The 16,365-nt window shown below is 40.8% G+C and overlaps 1 protein-coding gene across 1 annotated transcript in view; it reads left to right on the top strand.

The window, feature by feature from the left end:
* LMBRD1 (LMBR1 domain containing 1) overlaps positions 1 to 16,365 on the top strand; it is a 187,565-nt gene that overhangs the window by 126,175 nt on the left and 45,025 nt on the right. The window contains exons 11-14 of the mRNA XM_066604231.1: positions 1,334 to 1,436; positions 3,315 to 3,419; positions 6,947 to 7,096; positions 15,522 to 15,585. Of these exons, the coding sequence (XP_066460328.1) occupies positions 1,334 to 1,436; positions 3,315 to 3,419; positions 6,947 to 7,096; positions 15,522 to 15,585 (422 nt within the window). The remainder of the gene's footprint in view (positions 1 to 1,333; positions 1,437 to 3,314; positions 3,420 to 6,946; positions 7,097 to 15,521; positions 15,586 to 16,365) is intronic.

Raw genomic sequence — 16,365 nt, 5'->3', positions numbered from 1 at the left:
CATCAATTCCAAAAAAGTTGCAAGGCTGTGTAAAATGTAAATAAGTGTAAAGAAAAAAAAGATGCAATGATTTGGAAATCTTATATAACCATATTTTATTTACAATAAAACAGAACACAAATCAGAAGGTGAAAGCGAGGCATTTTTCCATTTAATAATGAACTGATTAAGAAACTGATGTCAGCAATACATCTCAAAAAAAGTTTGGCCAGGGTCGTGTCTACAATGGTGTAGCATCCCCTCTTCTTTTTACAACAGTCTGTAAATGTCTGGAAAGTGAGAAGACCAGTTGCTGGAGTTTGTGGAAAGGAATGTTGTCCCATTCTTGTCTGATGTAGAATTCTATCTGCTTAACAGTCGTGGGTCGTCTTTGCTATATTTTTTGTTTCATAATGCGCCAAATGTAATCTATTGGTAAAAGGCCTGGACTGCACGCGGGCAGTTCAGCATCCGGAATCTTGTTCCTTAAAGCCATGCTATTGTGGATACAGTTTGTGGTTTACCATTGTCTTGCTGAAATATGAAAGCCCTTCCTGGAAAGCGAGAACATGTGAATGGGAGCATATGTTCCAAAACCTCAATTTACTTTTCAGCATTGATAGTGCCTTTCAAGATGTGTAAGCTGCCCATGAAATAAGCAGTAATGCAACCCCATACCCTCAGAGATGCAGGCTTTTGAACAGTGTGCTGTTAACAAGCTCGTTTATCCCTCTCCTCTTGGGTCTGCAGGACATGGCGTCTGTGGTTTCCAAAAAATTCTAATTTTGATTCATCTGACCACAGAACAGTTTTTTCTTTTTTGCTTCAGTCCCTTTTTAAATGAGCTTTGACCCAGAGAAGACATTGGAGGTTTCTGGATTGTGTTGATGTATGGCTGCTTCTTTACATGATACAACTTTTTACTTGCATTTGTGGATTGTACGGCAAACTCTTTTCACAGACAATGATTTCTAGAAGTATTCCAGATCCCATGCAGTGATTTGAATGACAGAATCATGCCTGTGTTTAATGCAGTATTGTAGATCACAAGCATCCATTATTGACCATCTGTTTTTTCCTTTGTGCACAGGAAAGTCTCCAGATTCTCTGAAACTTTTGATGTTATCTACTGTAGATGTGGAATAATCAAAGTCTTCGCGATTTTATGTTGAACATTTTTTTGAAATTGTTCCACAATTTTAAAGCAGTAGTTTTTCAGATTGATGAACCTCTGACCATCTTTCCTTCATATTCTGCCTCTCTAACATGCTCTTTTAATACAGTAATGTGCATTAGTAGAAAACTGACCCTCCAGCTGGTTTCAACCTTATTTTATTTGTTTATTTTTGGTTAGTCTTGACAAAGCTCTCCATTCTGCTGGTATCGATACTGGATTCGTTCTCTTTGGGACAAACATAACAAACCCATTGAATATTCTTCTTCCAATTTTACAAAGGGTAAGTATCATTTCATCATTGTGCTGATGTTTTCCATAAAAGCTATGCATGCTAAAAATATCCGGAACTTAAAGTGATATTCTGGGTTTTAAGCAAATTTTCAAAAATTCCAAATATGAAAGGTGTTTTTTTTGTTATGGGTATAAATCCCACAGCCATTGCCTTCATATCCTGTCCTCCATTTCTGATGTTTCCCCACATCACTACACCGCATCCCTGCCAACGTGCAGTGTGAAACTACATTTTGCACAGTCCCCTGCTCTGTACTTCTTTCCTGTGTGCTTCCCTGTTAAGTGTTTCCATGGTAAGTGCTATTGGTCAGCAATTTTCTCTTGAGGGCGGAACATAAAAAAAAAGGGGGGGGGGGACTCTCCATGGTTGTTCCTACTAAGCATGACCGACCTGTAGTGCTGGAATACCTACAAGTAGTATCCAGGGCCGCCTGTGAAGAAACACTTCTGAAATGTCAGGTGAAGGTGATGGCTTATAGGGCTACAAAATCCAAAGCAGAACCGCACTGCAAACTTAAACTTTTGATATCATTCATTTGATAACAACTTTGCATAACCAGAATACCCCTTTAAGTTAAAAATAAAGAAGCTCTGCAAATAGTCTGTAGTAGAAACACTCTATCATTGTGTATGCACTTCCTTTGCAGACTAATGTGCGCTACCATAGAGTCTGTCTCACGAAAGCCCATACCTGGAATGCAGCCCCGGTGCATACCAAAGTAACATGCCAGGGCTACATTCCAGGTATGGTATGTCTTAAGACAACCCCTTTAATGCTGCTCCATGATTTGAACTGTACATAAACCCCGTGGGTAAACTAGTCCTGCAGTTATTTCTTACTCTCCTGCTCACTGTAAACCTTCTGATCAATGTTGAGTACGTTAGTGTGAATTACCCACAGCATTTTACATCTCCATGGGGAGAACTTCCAGAACTCACATTTTGCACAGCATTGCCAATGGTGCAGGATAGAACATTGAGAGAGCTTGTTCAACGGGGGACACGCACTGAGCTCTGAACTTGCAGCTTTCCAAGTTCACTACCAACCATTCACTAACTAAACCTGACCAAAGGGATACAATAACTATTGGTGAAACACTCCAGTGGGTGACCTCTATACTGTCCAGTTCTTGTATAAACTAACTTTTTGTTAGGAATGGCCATGGACATGAGAATATTTAGCTGTCAAACACCTCTTGTACTGCTTATCTCCATAGGAAGGACATACTAAAATCCTTCCTGTCCAGTAGGGGGTGGGGGGTTGGGAGGCATTGTACATGCTCGGTAGACATAAGATATTAGTGATTCCCACCAAGAATAATGCCACGTGCATTGCTATCATAAAGTGAGTGTTGGACTCACTTGGACATATATATATATATATATATATTCTTAATAAATCCAGAATTATGTGCTGATTTTGTTTTTCAATACAATTTTTTTTTTTTTGGTTGGAACTGGCCGTCTTTTATGATTATCCAAATTCCCTACAAATCCAAAGAGGGGAATGGTAAATTGTCCCATCACTTGTGGGAGCGGACCTGATTAAGAACACCGTATAGAGTATGTGCTTGAGATTCCCCTAGAGACAACAGAATTTTATCATTCACTTGTATCGGTGCACGGGGGAAAAGTGAGCTTTACTGGTTATAAAGATTCAATAGGACATCAATCAGCTCAAAGTGTTAAGCCTAAAACATGGTGTTAAAAAGTGGACATGTTGTAATTTTGTTCAACTGAAACTTCACTCCTTGTTTGTCTGGCTGAAACGGTTTTGTAATTTTTCAGCTTTTTTTTTACATTTTAATGATGTATGTATCTCATACTTGGTGCATTTTTAATTTGATTTTTTTTTTTACCTTCTTAGGTTTTTCCTCTCGACTACATCTTGATTACGATTATTATAATGTATTTTTTCTTTACTTCAATGGCTGGTATCAGAAACATGGGCATATGGTTTTTCTGGGTTCGGGTAAGTGATTAATGTGACAGGGTTGGTGGAAGAGTTTATTAACCTGTCCACACATATCATGATACATGTACTTTTAGGATTAGGAGTAGGATCCTATATTTGATGCTCATGAATGTTACAGTGATGGCAAAGTGTACCTACATGGTAATCAATGGGGTGGCAGCTGTAATGCTGGAGATCATATGTCACAATGTAGTAGCCAATCACCAGTCAGTAATACACCTGTCAGTTACAGCTATGTCTACTGTAAAGATCAGGAAGACCTGTGATTTCTGCTGTTTAACCCTTGAAACACTGCACTTAACTGGCCGTGGGGTAAACCAGTACTTTTTATATTATGATGTGCCCCATAGTTTTCTTATTTATAAGTTGTTTAGTCCTTTCTATGACTACATAAATTCTCTTTTTCTTTTTGCTTTGCAAATCTTTTTTTTATTGAAAACAAGAATAAAGCATGTACATTGTACATATTGGGTTTGATAAAGGAGATGTTCAAATATATCAAAGTAGGTCATCCGAGATTGATATGGCAAGGAACATATCTCAGAGGTAGATTGTTTACTGGTGAAATGCGAAAACAAATAGAGAAACATAAACTATGTACAAAGGTAGAAGGGAAGGAAGCCAAGGGTGATATCTTTCTAGGAGGTTAAGGGAGAATAGAAAGTTATTAAAAAAAACAAAACACAAAACTTCAACAGTGCTTCTCGTGAGTGAGCGAATAGTTTGAAGTAGACTGTGTTTAATGGCGGGACACCAAAAAAGGCCCATAAGGTGAGGATCCAGAAGAGAACTAACAAGAGAAAGATGTAAGGGGGTCTTTTGAAACCTGGTTAAGCAAATCCAACTGCATAAGTGAATAGGTTTGTAGTAGAGCTGGGGTCTGGGAGCCCCCATACCACCACTTGAAGATTTCAGTGTTAGTCTGTTCGGTAAACTAGGCTTACTATTATTCCATAGGCAACGGGCAAATGTCTATCTACACAAAAAAAGGATTCAGGGATATGAATAGGAATCAGGTTTTACATACCGTATTTTTCGCTCTATAAGATGCACTTTTCTTCCCTCCAAAGTGTGTGTGTGAAGGGGGGGGGGGGGTCGCTGTGTCTTATAGAGTGAATGTGTCAAAATTGCCACATCGCACAAACAAATGTGCAATTAGTTAACAGTTTTCTCTCCTCCACACTGCCACCCATCTGTACCGCTGATTGGTCGTAAGTGCTGGCGGGAACTGCTGCTGCTCCCCCGCCTCCACCAAACTGCTTCTTCCCTCCACTGAATAGCAGCTTTGACACGGAGCTCCATTTTTTCAGACTCTGCTGCTTCTTTTGCTCCATTGCCCGCACTAACTCTACGCTGTCCCTAGGAAAGTTCAAAATATTTTTTCCTTATTTTCCCGCTCTAAAACGTGTGTGCGTCCTATCGTCCGGTGCGTCTTATAGAACGAAAAATACAGTATATAAAATATAAAAGGAAAGGGACATTGAGCTGAAATGAGTTTTAATTTTGGCAAGTAGCGCGTAGTAATTTGAGGAGAAAAGGTCAGATAGGGGGTCTTTATTGTGGCAAATAGTATTGATATGTTAAGGAATCTCAGATTTTGAGTAGTTGATTTAAAAGTTTGTGGCAAGGCCGAATTGCTGAAATATTTGAAGAACATAGGGGAAGGCTTTCTGGGGGTTCATGATGATCAATAATTAGTCATCAGCAAACCTAGCTGTAGAATGAGTTTTGTCGTCCATCTTAAAGCCTTCCATTTCTTTTGTGTGAGGTATTTTTTGGATCAGGGTTTCTATGGTCAAGATAAAAAGGGAGGGGGAGAGAGGGTACCATTTAATATATCAAAAGTGGGGGACAACGTGCCGTGGATTCTCAATCTTGCCTTAGGGAATTTTATAAAGGAAAAAGATAGCTGAAATAAAGGTGGGTGGAAAATCAAAATTAGTTTATAGTGCATAAAGGTCCGGCTCACTCTGCCGAATGCTTTTCAGCATCGGCACCTAGTAAGACCAAAGAGATTTTGTACAGGTGTACAAAAAGGTACTAATAAGCCTGGATGACTTATGTTTACCCTTATGATTTTGGACAAAACCTACTTGTTCAGGGCCAATTAAATTGGGTAGGATAGGTTTAAGCCTATTTGCCAGAGGTTTGGCCTACCATTAGAGATGAGCGAACGTACTCGGTAAGGGCGATTTCGCAATCGAGCACCGCGATTTTCGAGTACTTCACTACTCGGGTGAAAAGTACTCGGGTGCGCTGCGGGTGAGCGGGGGGTTGCAGCGGGGAGTGGGGGGAGAGGGAGAGAGAGAGGGCTCCCCCCTGTTCCCCGCTGCTACCCCCCACTCCCCGCTGCAACCCCCCGCCCCACAGCGCACCCGAGTAGTGAAGTACTCGAAAATCGCGGCGCTCGATTGCGAAATCGCCCTTACCGAGTACGTTCGCTCATCTCTACCTACCGTTTAACATCTGTGCAGAGGAGCGATTATAGGGCAGTTTCTCAGGTTTAGCAACATAAGTGACAAATTACTACTTGTCCTTTTGTTGCTTTTCTGCTCGGCCCCATTCAGTTGGTTTGTCATACCATTATCATTATAACTACCTTGTGTTTACATATGGTAATGTACCTGCATAACATTAAAGAAATCATATTCAGGATATGAATGATAGTTTTTTGGTGATGTGACAAAGGCTGTGGCAACAGCCGAACTGTTGGCATCAAGCCCTGGTGTGGCTTCAATAAAGATGGAATTCTTTTAACTCTATACATCAAGGTGTTTGGGTACCCTGTTTTGTGGCTCCAACATATCATTTCTTGCATGATAGTTTTTTAGGTATACCTAATCTAGAAGCAAGTAAACACTGAAGAGCGAAAACCATAACCTAATAATAAATTGTGTTTCTATTTTTAAATGCTATCTTGCATGTACCACAGATTGGGAGCAAAATTGCCTCAACTCGTCTTGTAAAGAATGCCATGGGGTAAAAAGTATTTTAAAAATCTTGGATGGTAAAGGAGTTAATATTTAAAAACTATTCTAGCCTGGAAAAACAGGAAATTACTTTTGACATGTCCATCCTACAACAGCTTGGTATCAGCCAAAGGAATTCTAGACAAAATCCACAGAGATAATTGTCATGCTGTGCATTTACATTTTTTTCTTTATCACCTTTTGCTATGCATTGACCGAAATCCACAGAAAATCTGCTTCTGCTTGTAAACATGTGGCTTTGGACACAGATTTGTAGCGCAAGTTGCGGCACAATCTGTGACTGATATAGATACTAATATATTTTTTTCTGTACGTATAGACATACCCTTAGAGACGTTTGGTTGTCACGTAATGGTTTTTTTGTTTTAATTGTAGTGTTTCCTTGATTTCTATATGATGATTAAAGGGAGATGTTTGTACACATATTGTCACACTAAACAGCCATAGTCATTGTAGCTTTGGGCAGAAAATTGAAGAGAAGGTTAAATATCCTTTCTGCTTTTAACATTGTTGAAATGCTTGTCATGTTAACAGTTGTACAAGATTAGAAGGGAACGAACAAGACCTCAAGCTCTTCTCTTTCTCTGCATGATTCTCTTGTTAATCGTCCTTCACACTAGTTACATGATTTACAGCCTGGCACCACAATATGTCATGTATGGAAGCCAAAAATATCTGGTGGAGGTAAGATCTGCGTTTTACTTTGAGTGCAATAAACATGTCCATTATTCCAATGGCTTTTTTTTACCTTTACAAATATCATCAGCAGTGTTGTGTATTTTTTCAAATGAAAGTAGACATCTTGAGGGTCATATCACTTCTCTTATTCAGCACTAAATGTATGGCAAAAGTGTGTGCCTACTGGTAATAACTAGAGATGAGCGAACGCGTTCGTCCGAGCTTGATATTCGTGCGAATATTAGGGTGTTCGGGATGTTCGTTATTCGTAACGAACACCATGCGGTGTTCTGGTTAATTTAACTTTCTTCCCTGAGACGTTAGCGCTTTTTTCTGGCCAATAGAAAGACAGGGAAGGCATTACAACTTCCCCCTGCAACGTTTAAGCCCTATACCACCCCCCTGCTGTGAGTGGCTGGGGAGATAAGGTGTCACCCGAGTATTGAAATCTGCCCCTCCCGCGGCTCGCTATGGATGCATTCTGACATGAGTTTAGGGAAAGCGCTATCGTGTTGGAGCTGCTATAGGGAGAGTGTTAGGAGTATTTTAGGTGTCAAGAACCCCAACGGTCCTTCTTAGGGCCATAAATCTTCTCTATATGCGCTCAATGGGGCCGGCGGTAGCAGCGCTGACCCCATTGAGAACATATAGAAGAGAAATCCTTCTTCTCTGGCACAGCTGTAACAGCTGTAGCAGAGAAGAACGATGTTTGCCCATTGAATTCAATGGAGCCAGCAAAACAACAGGTTCCACTGAATGCAATGGGCTGCCCGCGATCGCAGGATGAATGGTCGGAAAGGGGTTAAATATATAACCCCTTTCCTGCAATTCATCCAGAAATGTGTTACACTAAAAATATATACCGGCGTATAAGGCGACCGGGCGTATAAGACGACCCCCCAACTGTCACCTTATACGCCGGTAATACAGTGGAGCAAAGAATAAAAATCATTACTCACTTTTTCAGATGATCTGCGGCGCTCCTGCAGGCTGTCGCTCCTTCCTGGTTCCCGGCAGACTATTCCTTTCTCCACGAAAGGCTTTAAATCCCTGCCTCCAGAAACACATGTGCCTTCAGCCAATCACAGCCAATGACAATGATGTCATTGAATGGCTGTGATTGGCTGTGTTTCTGGAGGCGGGGATTTCAAGCCAATCACAGCCATTCAATGACATCATTGTCATTGGCTGTGATTGGCTGTGTTTCTGGAAGCGGGGATTTCAAGCCTTTCGTGCAGAAAGGAATACTCTGCCGTGGATTAGGAGGGAGCGACAGCCTGCAGGAGCGCCGCAGATCATCTGAAAAAGTGAGTAATGCTTTTTATTCTTTGCTCCACTGTATTACCGGCGTATAAGGTGACAGTTGGGGGGGCGTCTTATACGCCCGGTCGCCTTATACGCCGGTATATATTTTTAGTGTAACACATTTCTGGATGAATTGCAGGAAAGGGGTTATATATTTAACCCCTTTCCGACCATTCATCCTGCGATCGCGGGCAGCCCATTGCATTCAGTGGAACCTGTTGTTTTGCTGGCTCCATTGAATTCAATGGGCAAACATCGTTCTTCTCTGCTACAGCTGTTACAGCTGTGGCAGAGGAGAACGATCTTTATGCTGACAGTGGGGGGGGGGGGGGCCCTCTTGCCGCTATTGTGGCTTAATAGTGGGACCTGTGAACTTGAGATGCAGCCCACCATGTAGCCCCTCGCCTGCCCTATCCGTCACTGTGTCATTCCCATCACTTTCCTGAATTGCCCAGATTTTCACACATGAAAACCTTAGCGAGCATCGGCGAAATACAAAAATGTTCTGGTCGCCCATTGACTTCAATGGGGTTCGTTGTTCGAAACGAACCCTCGAGCATCACGGGAAGTTCGTTCCGAATAACGAACACCCGAACATTTTGGTGTTCGCTCATCTCTAGTAATAACACAATGACAAGCAATTGGTTAAAGGAAGTCTGTTATATCATGAATATTTTTGGGGTTCCCAGCAGTCAAAAAAACGATCTTTGATGCTGCTGCAAGTGCTTGGCTGATGGGAAGTATTGGTCAAGTTCTCTCCCCTCTGCCCATTAGGTTGCTCCTCATCTCTGACTATGAGCTGTAGCACTCAATCTGGAGTTTGGATGTAGAGGGAGAGCTTTTCAGAAGAAGCCCATTATGCAGGGCACTTGCAATATAGTTTGCCACAGAATAAAAGTTACTTTTCTGTTTGTACTTGATATCATCATACACACAGGTATGTATGAGCTCTGCTCCCTGACCCCTACAAAATCATGTCCGCAGTTTTGCATCAACACCATTGAAGAGAGCCTTTCTTGTCAGCAGGGCTGACTGACTTATGTAGGTCTTTTTAGACTCCGTTCCTGGTGCTTGGAATGTTTCAAGTGCGCAGTCACTGTCAATCAAATCCGATGTCACCCTTTGATGGTGAGCAGTGGGTACTACCCACTTGACACATTCAAAACATTGGGAGCCAAAACTAAGGAGAGCCATTATGAAGAAATTTGGAGGGGAAGAGTATGAATAAAGAGAAGCAGGAATTGTCAGCCGAATTATGGCTGCAAAGCTGCGCAGCCGCAGGCCCCACTGACATAAGTGTACAATACATCCTCTTTAACCATTGTGAACACTTTTTTGGGGGGTAATTTTACTTGAATGAATGTATTATGGGCTTAACCCCTTCATGACATGGCCTATTTTGGGCTTAATGACGCAAAGATTTTTGGCGGATTTTCTTCTCCATTTTTCAAAAGCCATAACTTTTTTATTTTTCCGTCGACGCGGCCGTATAAGGGCTTTTTTTTTTGCGTGGCGAACTGTAGTTTTTATCGGTGCTATTTTTGGGTACATAGACTATATTGTAAAACTTTTATAATTTTTTTTTTTGATAGCAGGGAGAGAAAATGAATCAATTCTGCCATAGAATTTTTTTTTTTTTTTTTTTTTTTTACAGCCTTAATCTTGCAGCATAAATTACACAATCCATTTTTTCTGCGGGCTGATAGTGACAACGATACCAAAATTCTTACCTTTTTTTTTTAAGGTTTTTCCACATTTCTGCAATAAAAACCTATTTTTTTTGGAAATCTTTTTTTTTTTTTTTCCAAATCGCTGCATTCAAAGTCCTGTAACTTTTTTTTAATTTTTCTATGTACGGAGCCCTATGAGGGCTTATTTATTGCGCGACGAGCTGTAGTTTTTATTGGTACCATTTTGGGGAATATATGGCTTTTTTATCACTTTTTATTGCGTTTTTAGGGAGGCAAAATGCTAAAAATTAGCATTTTGCCTTAGTTTTTTTTTTTTTTACACTTTTTTTCCCTGCACTTATTGTACGTGTCTGACGGAAGCGACAATACCAAATATGTGTTGTTTTTTTGTACCTTTTTTTATGCTAATATGAGAAAAAGCATAAAAAGGTTTTTTTTGTGGTTTTTTTTTTTACACACAATTTGTGTCCCCCTGGGGAACTTACAGTACAGCACTGATGATTGCTGTGATAAGGCATGGCACGGCTACTGCCCTGCCATGACTTATCGCTTATGCAGCGATCACAGGCTATGGCAATACAGGACACCAGTGTCTGGCGTCCTGTTGCCATAGCAAACAGCCGGGCTCTCTGCGATTATATCGCGAGAGCATGGTGACGTCACAGAGGGAGCGCGCTCCCTCTGTGAACCCCTCCCTTCCCTGTCGCGCTATCCCCAGGACGTACGTTTACGCCCTGTTGCAGGAAGTACCCCGCTGCCAGGACGTAAACTTACGCCCTGGAGTGGGAAGGGGTTAAAATCATTTTCAATGGTATTTCATTAAAAATTTTGCGCCATTTAGCTTCTACAATTTCTGTATATCACTGTATATAGCAAGTTATGGAAAGCCTCTCCCTTTAGATCCATCAGTATGCTGGACTAACAGCTTAGTTTCTCTCAACTTCTTCCCTGAACATTTTAAATCGGCTGATAGGAATGTTCAGGAGAGGAGAGATTAGGACTGAAAACTAAACCTTCTGTCCAGCACGCAGATGGATCTGAAACTAGATGATTTCTGCAGCTTGCTATATACAGTGATCTACAGAATCCTTATTGCAAAAATGATTTTCAGCACAAAATACACTCCTTTTAAGTAAAGAAAAAAAAATCCCTGTCAAATATGTCGATGGTTTTTAAGGAGATGTGAAGTGCTTACCTGCCTAATAACTTGTCGAAATGGGAATACCCCTTCATCACCTTTCCATAGTATAGGGGATAACTTGCTGATCAGCAGGTGTCTGACCGCTAGAACCCCCACCGATCCCAAAATTCCACCCACTTCCTGAAGTTTTGACAGTGTTGGCCATGCATGTACTCTTCTGCTGCATGCACTTCCGACTCTATCTTCAATGGGCCTATTGAATGAAATGGAACAGTAGTGTGCATGTGCATCCTCTGCTCTCAACACTTCAAGACATGCCGAGAGTGAAATTTGGGACCAGTGGTGTCCCAGCTGATAACTTGTTGAGATGTTCAACCCTTTTAAAAACCTAAACTGAATAGTACCTGATGAGTACAAAGGCCCATCCTCTGACAAGTTGCAGATACACTACATACTGTTGTGGAGGTCCAAGAGCTAAGGTCTGATTTGAAGTCCACCACTTCGAAAAGCTGCAGTTGATTCATTGACAGCACCCTTCTGCTTGTGACTATTCCAAAGCCTAAAAAGAGCTGTCATCAAGCAAAGGAAGAGGAAGAATGAAAGCAGAAGCCCACACTAGTCCGAGCGGTGAAGAATGCCCATTGAACGGTCTAATGCTTATAGAGCGCCTAGACTGAACAATTATTGTTCACAAAATCATTCGAATAAATTAAAGTGAATGACCATCATTCAGATGAAACTCGAGCCAACGACTGAACGGCGAATGAGAATCATGAGGTTCTAGTTCGTCGTCCTGTTTCAGCCGGCATAAAAATCATCGCCAACTCAGACACTTATCTTGCAGTTTAAAAACTGATCAGCGTTTCACAAAGGATTGTGAAAAATCGAATGAGAACTGCACAATTCTCAACGTGGCTGCAAGAAAAAGCTGGTGATTATGTCAACAACTTGAGCAAATGAGAATGGGGCTCTCAGTATGTCTAAAGGAGCTTTACGTGCATACAACACACATGGCAGAACTGAGATTTCTCTGTAATGGTAGCACTAGCAGCAGAACTAAAAGGTATACTAAAAATGTTTGTCTTGGTGCTAATCAAATGGTGTCAATAGACAATGGGGGTATTCTATGTTAACAGACTTCCTTTACTCATAGAATTGTGTATCTTTAGGTCCTTTTGCATGCAACGATTATCGTTCAAAATTCATTTAAACATCCAAAAGTGAGCGCTAATCGTTACATGTAAACGCAGGCATCTTGCACTTTTCGTTTGAACAGTGATTTTAAGGTTTCCCTAAAATCCATCGTTCAGCCACTGCGAGATAAAGCAAAAATATTTATCTTCCAATAGACCATACACTGTTCTCTCCACGTCATGTTACACTAGCCGGGAGAGAACAATGCAATCTGCTGGGAGCAGAATAATCCAGCTATTTGCACAGTTAGGTGTGTGTTTAAACACACACTGGGCTCTGCAAACAACTCCTGGAGGTCTTTTACATGCAAATAAAGATGATAAAGTGTTAATGGCCATTAACACTTTATGCAAATACATCGCTAAATCTTTAACTTGTTTGAAAGATTATCTTTGCATGTATAAGGGCCTTAAAGATCACTGGAAGATGAAAAATGTGGAGATTCAGTTTAAATTTAATTTGATAATATCTTTAATTTTCCATTTTACAATTAGTTTCAATTTATAGAATTAAAGAATGAAGCACTGTCATTTCTAGCACTGAGTCACTTGAAACATTTTGTTTTATTGAGGTGGCTTTGGTGTAATTCAAGCCAGTAGTGAGAACATTATTCTCTGGGGACGTTCTGTATGGATCACGCTCAGCTTACTGTTATTCTGTTTACTTATTTTTAGTATCTGGGGGTATATTACAAGCTTGACAGGGTCACGTAGGGGCCTGCAGCAACAGGAGTAATAGAAAAAAAACTGTACAATAACATGTGAGAGGCGATGAGATAAGATAAACCAGATGATTACTGACAATGAAATGTGTTTTTTGTGAATTGACAAATGGCACATAAGCCATTGGTCTATTGCACAGTATTCGATCTTGGAGTTGAGATTTTATTATAGTTAATTTAAATAAAGCATATGTGCTACATTTTTTTTGCCATAAATCAGTAGCATATGTAAATACATAGTGTCACTTTTGTAGGGTCACCCTGTAAATGAGGGTAAAAGACAGCATATGTCTACAACCTACAAACAATGGCACGAGAGGCAGACAGCACATCCTAATGGATACAACTGAATACGGACCATGGCTCAGTGGAACCTCAGGTTATGCTCAGCCGAACCAGCAAGCTTAAACTTCAATTTAAAGCATTGAACAAGCGGCACTCACCAAAGTATATTTAAAATGTAGCAAAATCTTTATTGTATATGAAGAAACAGGATTCGGGGTGGACACGGTGCGATAGACAGCCGTTTTACGTCAACCGATGCTTTCTCTAGCCTTTCCAGGTGTAACAACTGTCAGAGCGTCCATTTAACACGAATATCCAGTTGCTGCTATGGCAACATTGCTTTGTTTAGATTTACTACAGAAAAAAACAAAAATTGAGAAAGTTTATGATTATGACCTAAAAAAACAGCTTTTTTTCCCCTTCTTCAGGTATAGCCCATAAGTTGCATCTGTGGTAAATATAGTATTTATGCGCAATTGGCACCTAATAGAGAAGGATCTTTCCTAATCGAGCAGGAGGGCTAGCGTCTTGTTCAAACGCAACGTTTAAAGGATAAACTAGTTAAGAGTAGATTCTCCGAAAATGTTTTTGGTTTAGAAAAAAAGGTAGCACTTGGGAATTTCAGATATGGAAATTGCGCTGTCTGTGACTTGGATGCACAGCTTAGTATGTAATTCCTCCTATTTGATCAGTCAGTTTATTACCTCAGATCTGCCTTTGTAGTTTATGTAATCTATTGCCCCTGTGGGGATTTTTTTTATAGGCAAAACTATATGTTGCCTATATAAACGAATTACTGAACATATAAAATCAATTGATTCTGGAATAGGCTCTAATGGCTTTAATAGGTTAATTCATCATGCGAGGGGAAAGCATGAAGGTAATGGTAATGTCCTTGAAGGTATTGAATGGTTTGATTTTCCCAGATACGGTAGATAGACCTAAAATGTTGCTCAAAAAGGAGGCCAAATGGATTACAAAAACAAATGTTCTTGGTGCTTTAGGCTGGGTTCACACAGAGTGTAAATCCCGTGGAAATCTTGCAGAATGACCGCAGCGGGACCGCACAGAAATACATGTGGACGAGATGTTTCAAAATTTCGTCCACTTTGCTGCTTTATCCCAGGATAAAAATTGCCGGCGGAATTTCTGTGCAGAAAGTCTGCACGGAAATTCAGCTGCAATTCTGCCCTGTGTGAATCCAGCCTTAGGTGGAAAGCCGCGGCGGTATCCTGCAGCTATTAGGCTCTGTTGAACCTAATAGCTCAGTGTTCACGATGCAGAATTTCGCAGAGTGAAAGAAATTGCGGCATGTTCTAATTGCCTTGGAAAAACGCACAGCCGACTCACATTGTAGTTAATGGAAGCCGTCCGTCACGCGATACTTCCGCTGTGAGCACAGCGGAAGTATCGTGTGATTACGCGTCACCACCGGCGCGTCATGCGCTGCACAGCGCTGGCTCGCCAGATGGGACTCGCACGGCGGATCTGGAGAGGTGAGGATGGGATTTTCAGGGGGCGCCGTGTCGGTCTCCACTGCAATATTCCTCTGGCGGAGTCCGACGCGGCCGTGGGCATGGGGCCTTAATTGATCAGAATAGTCCGCATGTGCTTTTATAATATTTTTTACATCATTAGTGTTTTCTATGTTTGCATCATTGTAATGTTGACATAGTAGTGACCGGATTTTCATGTTAAGTAGACGCTTCGATGGCTCGTACACGTGGAAAGGCTAGAAAAAGCATCAAATGCAAAACCGCTGCTGTCTATTGCACTGTTACCCTGCATGTGCTTCTTCATATGGAATAAAGATTTTGCTGCATCTACTTTGGTGTCGCTTGTTCATGGCTTTAACGTTCACATCTACAGTCTGTTTTTTTGTGAATGAGGCTATCGGTTTCATTTTGTTCCCTCTTCAGAAAATAACATATACTTGTGGCCTATGTCTGGATAGTGTTTATTTAAAATCCTTTATCAACACTTAATCTATACGACAAATAATTGTGTTTTGGGGTGAATCACTTGGGTCATTGGCCTTTGTCTAGTATTTCTGTCTAGTAAAGAGTTTTTTTTTTTTCTTGTACGTTTTTTCAGGGTTATAGTATGAGAAACTCGTCTAGTTTGGTCTCCGTGAACTGTGATGCTAATGCCCCTGCTGGTAAGTTGTTATATTAGTTTGTCATTTGTTGAAATTTGAATGTTACCACTTTTCATCTCCTTCATTTTGAAAGTTTTTGTACATTTGGATGGTGTATTTACTTAAACCTGGCAGCAGCAAATTGTAAGGCTGTAGTGAGCTCACAGCATGGCTTGTTTGCTAGTTGCTGCGGAAAGCTGGTTTCCCATGGTTTTAATTTTCATGAACTGTTGAATATACTGTTGTAAGTACATTTCATTGCTTACCATGTATTGATTCTGAGTAATGGTCTCTATGGCTTTATTGACGATTTTGCTGGATTTTATTGGAAACCGGCAAAAAGCCCGCTAGCAGTTTTAGCTGAGCTCCTATAATGCAGCAGCATAGTAAGATTTTTCTTTTTTTTGGGCATCAAATTGCGGTATAGTTGTAAAGGCGACACGTCTCAAACTTAAAGTACGAGAGGTAGCGGGAATCCTTCACTGAGCAGGGGGTGGACCCGATGACCCTGGAGGTCCCTTCCAACTCTACCATTCTATGATTCTAAAGTCAGTAGATCAGATTCTGCGCAGACACTGAACAAACAGTGAATGCTGTAAGGTTTCAAGTCTGCATCCAATAGAATTGTAATTACAGGTATGAGCTATACGTTTGTGGCTTTTTTTATGATTTATTATGGTCTTCCAATTTTTCCTTTTTAAAGTGTCACTTAAGAAAAAAATCTCAACAGCTGGACCTAGCATAAAATGGAGGGTATTCTCACCTTTCTTCAGCCCCCGGGATACAGCTGAATGACTCCCA

Source organism: Eleutherodactylus coqui, chromosome 1, assembly GCF_035609145.1.
Source record: "Eleutherodactylus coqui strain aEleCoq1 chromosome 1, aEleCoq1.hap1, whole genome shotgun sequence".
NCBI lineage: Eukaryota > Metazoa > Chordata > Amphibia > Anura > Eleutherodactylidae > Eleutherodactylus > Eleutherodactylus coqui.
Note: the sequence above shows the minus strand (reverse complement) of the source record. Positions and strands in the feature narration are given on the sequence as shown.